This window comes from Clupea harengus, chromosome 24 (genome assembly GCF_900700415.2).
Source record: "Clupea harengus chromosome 24, Ch_v2.0.2, whole genome shotgun sequence".
In the NCBI taxonomy this organism is placed as follows: Eukaryota; Metazoa; Chordata; class Actinopteri; order Clupeiformes; family Clupeidae; genus Clupea; species Clupea harengus.
The window spans coordinates 1,896,319-1,902,392 of record NC_045175.1 but is presented as its reverse complement, the minus strand read 5'-3'; the positions used below and the strand labels follow the sequence as shown (position 1 = coordinate 1,902,392).

The 6,074-nt window shown below is 39.9% G+C and overlaps 1 protein-coding gene across 1 annotated transcript in view; it reads left to right on the top strand.

Moving 5' to 3' along the window:
• The window catches only part of LOC116219401, an 8,403-nt gene extending 4,078 nt beyond the window's left edge, over positions 1–4,325 (top strand). Inside the window, exons 4-8 of the mRNA XM_031562715.2 lie at positions 107–147; positions 2,385–2,469; positions 2,613–2,667; positions 3,671–3,906; positions 4,283–4,325. Coding sequence (XP_031418575.2) covers positions 107–147; positions 2,385–2,469; positions 2,613–2,667; positions 3,671–3,906; positions 4,283–4,325 — 460 coding nt within the window. The remainder of the gene's footprint in view (positions 1–106; positions 148–2,384; positions 2,470–2,612; positions 2,668–3,670; positions 3,907–4,282) is intronic.
• The last annotated feature ends 1,749 nt before the right edge of the window (positions 4,326–6,074 follow it).

The following is a 6,074-nucleotide window of genomic DNA, read 5'->3' as shown; positions in this document are numbered from 1 at the left end:
TAATTACATATAAGTACCTGATCAGTGCCAGGAAAATACTCTTCTCAAAGCTTTCTGCATTTAAATATTCTATCCAAATTGACTCTTCATTGTGACTGTGTTTCAGGTGTTCAGAGTGGAGGGAGTGTGACCTACTCCTCTACACAAGTCTGTGGCCTTAAAGGGGCATCAGTGGTCCTGCCCTGCAAATATGACTATCCTTGGGGTCATATATATATGTGAGGAGAGTGGTATAAAGAGAAAAGAGGAAGAGTCAGAGGACACAGTGACTCTGATGATCGTGACATCAGTCTGAAAATAGACAAACTTTCAGATGATCACTCTGGTGTTTATGACTTTCTGTTCATCACAGACCTACACAGAAGGGATTGGATAACTGGCAGATCTGGTGTTACAGTCTCCATTACACGTAATGATGAACATATACAACTTAGAATTTGTTTTCCTTTTCTTGATCATAATGAAAATGATATTCAAGGTTGAAGCCACAATGACTTCTAACCTCTCTTCTCAGACCTGCAGGTGAAGGAGGGTGCTGTTGTAGGGAAACAGAATCAGACTGAACTGACCTGCAGCACCTCCTGCAGCTTGAGCTCTAACACTCAGTATGTCTGGTACAAGAATGGACAGCCTCTACAAGACAAAACCACAGCCTCCATACCACTAGACTCAAGCAGACCCTTTGAACAGAACAGTTACTCCTGTGCAGTGAGAGGTTATGAGGCTCACCGTTCCCCTGCAGTGTGTGAGTAGGGATGTAACTCAAGAACATTACATGACTATTTCATATCAATTACAAAGGATACTTTGATCTGAAGTTCACTTTTATTCAGATTCAGCAGAAAACCTATTTTTACTCAGGCGACTTGTTTTTCTATATACAGATAACGACATAGAACCCTACCATAATGCTAATCATAATTTGCATGTGTACGCTGATAGATATGGTGTTTAATACTCATATTTTACACCTGGCCATAGGTGCTCCACAGTGTTGGGGTGTGACCTACTCATCTAACAGCATCTGTGTATTGAATGGTTCATCAGTGGATATCTCCTGTACTTACAAATATCCCAGGGATCACCGCATCAACACAACCTTCTGGTTTAACAAGCAGAAATCAAGCCATCTCCCAGTAGATCTAAGTTTGGATAAAGACTATCAAAACCACACAGAGTATGTTGGGATTAAAGAGAATAGTTCTACCCTGAGACTGATAGACATGAGAGAGAGTCATTCTGGAGAATATGCATTTAGGATTACAACAGAACAGGGGGAGAGTTACTCTGGATTACCTGGAGTCAACATCTCTGTTACAGGTAGGCCCTTTAACTATTTTGATAATGAAATGTGTGTACACGTAGCACTGTGTCCCCCTACACATAATATGTCCTTCAGTTCTGCAGGTGTTGATAACTCCTGAAGCAGTGAAAGAGGGAGAGAAAGTGACCCTCACCTGTAAGACAACCTGTATTCTGAGTAACAACCCCACCTTCATCTGGTACAAGAACGGACAGCCTTTGACCTTCAAACACACAACCAGAGACAACAGGCTGCATCTGAACCCAGTCAGAAGTGAGGATGTGGGCAGTTACTCCTGTGCTGTTAGAAGACACGAGAGTCTCTTCTCCACTGATGTGTTTCTCAAAGTCCGATGTAAGTTACTACAACTGACTGTAAATGTCTGCAGATGTATACAAATGTGGTTCAAAACGTAGTGCATATAAAATGTATTGTGTCTTGTTGCCTATTTGTAGGCCTATACGTTTTAACTGCTAACAAAATCAGACACATCAATGAAATGTCTTAATTTGTCACATGCTTGCTTTTGTTTCTTATTGAGATAAAACTTCCACACATTTTAACAGATAAGCCAAAGACTGTCTCAGTGTCTATCAGTCCTGGGGAAATAGTGGAGGGCAGTTATGTGACTCTGACCTGCAGCAGTGATGCCAACCCACCAGTGCACAACTACACCTGGTATATGAGGACTGGAACTGAATCTCTTATTAAGGGCACAGGTGACAGCATCAGCTTCAATGTGACCTCTGATTCCAGTGGACTTTACTACTGTGAGGCAGAGAATGAAGTTGGCTCTCAGACCTCTACTGGAGTTGCAGTTTCTACAGAAGGTCAGTATTGTGTTGTTTTATAAGAATACTAAAATGTATCTCTGCCTCAGCTGTTTCTTCACAAAAGAATATGTGGTATAATGATTGATGATTAGAAGGAGGAGGTTTGAAACAGCTGTTGTCATCATCTTGCCACATTTTGACATTCAGAATGTAAAGCCAGTTAGCTTTTCCTGTAAATCACTTACAGCACTGTTGATAATGTTGCATGTATTTACTGTTTAATTATCAAGCATTTCATTTTCCCTTAGAAGTGGTTGGCATCATCCTGCCAGCTATTATCACCATGATCATCATTCTTGCTGTCCTGCTGTTACTTGGATTTGTCTGCTTGAGGTAATTCAGTGAAGTTTGCTTTCTCTGAAATAATTTTGTGCAAAAACAGGCATGCCATGTATATTGCTAACTGCATATTATGTCTTAATACATATAAGTTTTCCTCTGTAACTAAACATGCATGTGTACCATCTGCAAAACAGCAAACAGAATGCTGAAATTACTGCAAATACAAGGGACACAACTACTGACATACAGGTGAGGAACTTGGTGCTAAAAGTCTTTAACTGTAGTCTGTTGTTCAATGATTACACATATACGTATCTCCATGGGCGTCGCCACAATATAACTTAGGGGGGTCACGTCCCCTTCACTTTAAAAAAAAAGTCGTTTGGACCCCCCCACATTTGCCATCAAAATATTAGTACATGACTGGTCTACTAGTCCAGCGTTCTTTGCATTGCTTCACAATCAAATCCGTTCCACTTCATCAGTAGGGGGAATACCCATAGCAATAGAAATCCACTCCGCGTTTTCCTGGTTTCCTACACATCACGCACCAGATTCAACTCCCATACTCTTTGATTGAAGCGTTGCGCTAGCTGCTCCACAGACGAGATGGAAGGAGGTTTTTTTTCGAGGAAGAGGAAAGTAAATCAGAGTTGCCCAAGTTTTCCCTTTAGTGGCCAAAGCACCCTTATGAGACATTCTCTGGCTATAATAGCATTAAGTCACAAAGATCCTTCTGCAAAACATTATGATTATAGCTAGATAAGCAAGCTATTTATCTACAACTAGCACTAGGCAATACCATACTTTATTTACTCATTACAAGTGGAACAGCATTTGTTGATTTCTTATTCTGGGACTGAAATATGTTGTGCTTTTGGCCGTGTTACAGTAGCTACAAAAAAAATGAAGGTGGTTTATTTTTTAACAACCGTGAGCTAATCTGGAGTTAACGCAGACCATGCCGACTCCAAGGAAAAACAATGAAAGAGAGAGATACTTTTTTTTTAATCTAAAAACATGGTAAATGCACCAGAATGCGGGAAATTGCATCTACATCTTTCAACATTTTCTGGGGGAGAACCCCCAGACCCCTCCCCAAAATAGGTCCCCCCCACTCTCAAAATGCTGCTGACGCCCTTGCGTATCTCCCCATATGAAATATCTGACACCAGCCAACCCTAAATAACCTTAGAAATTCTTGCACCTGAAATCAGAGTTGATGATGTAATCTGTTCTTTTTACCGATCAGAATGACTCAGGTCTCATGTACAGCACTGTCACAGCAAGGGCCACGACCTCTAACCCCGCACAGAGAGTGCCCACACCTGATCAAAACAATGTTCAATATGCCAGCGTTCAGATCAATCACTCCAAAACACAGGAAGTACCTCTATACTCCACCGTCCAGAATCCTCAAACCTCCACGCAGGACGACGATGTTGCCTACGAGTCAGTCCAGTTTCTCAGAGGAAGAGCTGCCACCAGGTGGGCATTTCTACTCATCACAACAAATTATGCAGCTTCTAATCCATCAACAGCCTGTGCATGGCACCTTATTTGCTCAGGTTAGGAGACGTTAATAGTGTAGTGTTTCTCAGAAGTATTAATTCCCAGGCATCCTAACATTGCCCAGAATCCAGCATTTAACCTCAGTCGATGCTGTGCACCAGTTGCTCACAGACAATGTTGCTGGTCATGTTGACATGCTAGCTGTCTTAATGCTCAGGAGCCAAATTGCAGCAATGCAGTCACCTCTCACATATCATACTGAAATTGTTTCCGCTTGCAATCACAATCCAACCCTTATTCCTCCTACTAAAGGTGTAACAGTAAGTACTGCATGCTGTTGTGTGATTTACAGGGCTGAGATTGACGTGATCTACAATGCAGTCATCAAACCCTGACAAGCCTGTGAAACAGCAGACCAGAATTACCCTCAGGTGATCATAGCTGTCCATCAGAACAAGACATCCTCACTCTTAGAAATTCTTTTTAAGTATTACCTTTAGTGTGAAATTTGTCAGTGTAACTTTCTCTGTTTCTATGTTGTTACTGCCAAAAAGCCATATAGCGTTGCATTTTGTCTTTGTTACAATATTCATTCAGAATCGCTTTAAATGTTCCATTTTAGTAAATCATGACTTTGAATTTAATGTTTTATTTTATATATACAGATATTAGATATTCCTCAGATGTTAGATATTCCTTAAATTCCTCACTGATCCCCCTATTACACTGTTACACTGAAAAACATTCAATACCACCTCATCTCACATATAAAAGATGATAAGTAAATGCCATGGATGGAAGCAACTTTATTTTCTAAAATATGTACAGAATCTGAACAAACGGCCTTTAAACAACATTAACATAATACCTTAAAGCTGTAAACTTCAAAATGGAATGATATTTACATGGATTTGTATTCAAACATGTAACAGAAATGAAGATTAACTTATCACACCCAAGATTTGCATTATTGGTATTTTGTTTAACATCCTTGCATTTCATTGCTGAGTCATACTCTATGATCAGTTAGAAAACGTGATTGTTCCATACACTTTGTTGCTCAAGAGAAAATGAAAGTAACATTTTCTTTATAAATGACAGATATTTAAGAATGTATACATTTAAGCCTTTAACAGGGCTTGATTCCTGTATAGAAACCTTACCTGAAAAATGTACAACAGCTATACTCTAACCCTCTCATTTAGATAAATAAAAGATTATTTAAGCACACTGTGTGTTCCCATTACTTCAGCCTGCCTTTACTAAATGGAGGATCATATGTATCTCCGCCAAGGACATTATGTTTTTATTCTTGGATTTGTTTATTGTTTATCTCTTTGTCAGCACGAATATGCAAAAACGACCTGCCCACTTTCTATTAAACTTGGTGGAGGGGTGTAGCATGGGCCAAGGAAGAACTAATTATATTTAGGAGCAAATCCAGAAAGATAGTGAGATAGAGCATTTGGCCTTGGTGGAGGTCTACACTCTCTGAGTGCCCTTCTAGTTCGTTATGAAACACTGCATGCTCAAATCATCTTTAAGTTATGATCGCTGTACTGTCTACTCTGGGTGTGGCCTGGAAAATAAGCACTACCTACTGGGTGATGGCCTTAAGCTCCACAGCAGAATGGTGGGTCAGTGCTCACCTCTGAGTGTTTATATGGTGGGAAGGTGGTGGTAAACCCCTCACACAACACAGAAAATTCTCAGAGGTACATAGACAAGATGGAATACAAATATACAAACATAGGCCTATTAACACAAAGCAACACAACATAAATCACTTCAGTGGCAACACAAACAGGTAGCGTCTGACACTTTACACCTAAAAACAAATATTTAAAACAGAAAAAAAACACACACAAAAGCAAATAATACTCCAAACAAACAGTGAAAAACACTAAAGGTTCAACTCCACAAACTTGTTCTTGTTATGAAATGCACAATGACTAACATAAACGCTTCCCCATCATCATATGGTCTGAAGATGACTCCCAAAGGCACCTACAATGAGCATGCACACTGGACATGGAAGCATGGATTTAATGAATTTAGAAAAACAGGAGGTTGTGGTGATTATTCATTTCCTCCTAGTCACTCATCCCATACACTATAATCAGTTGTGTTAAACTAAACATCAC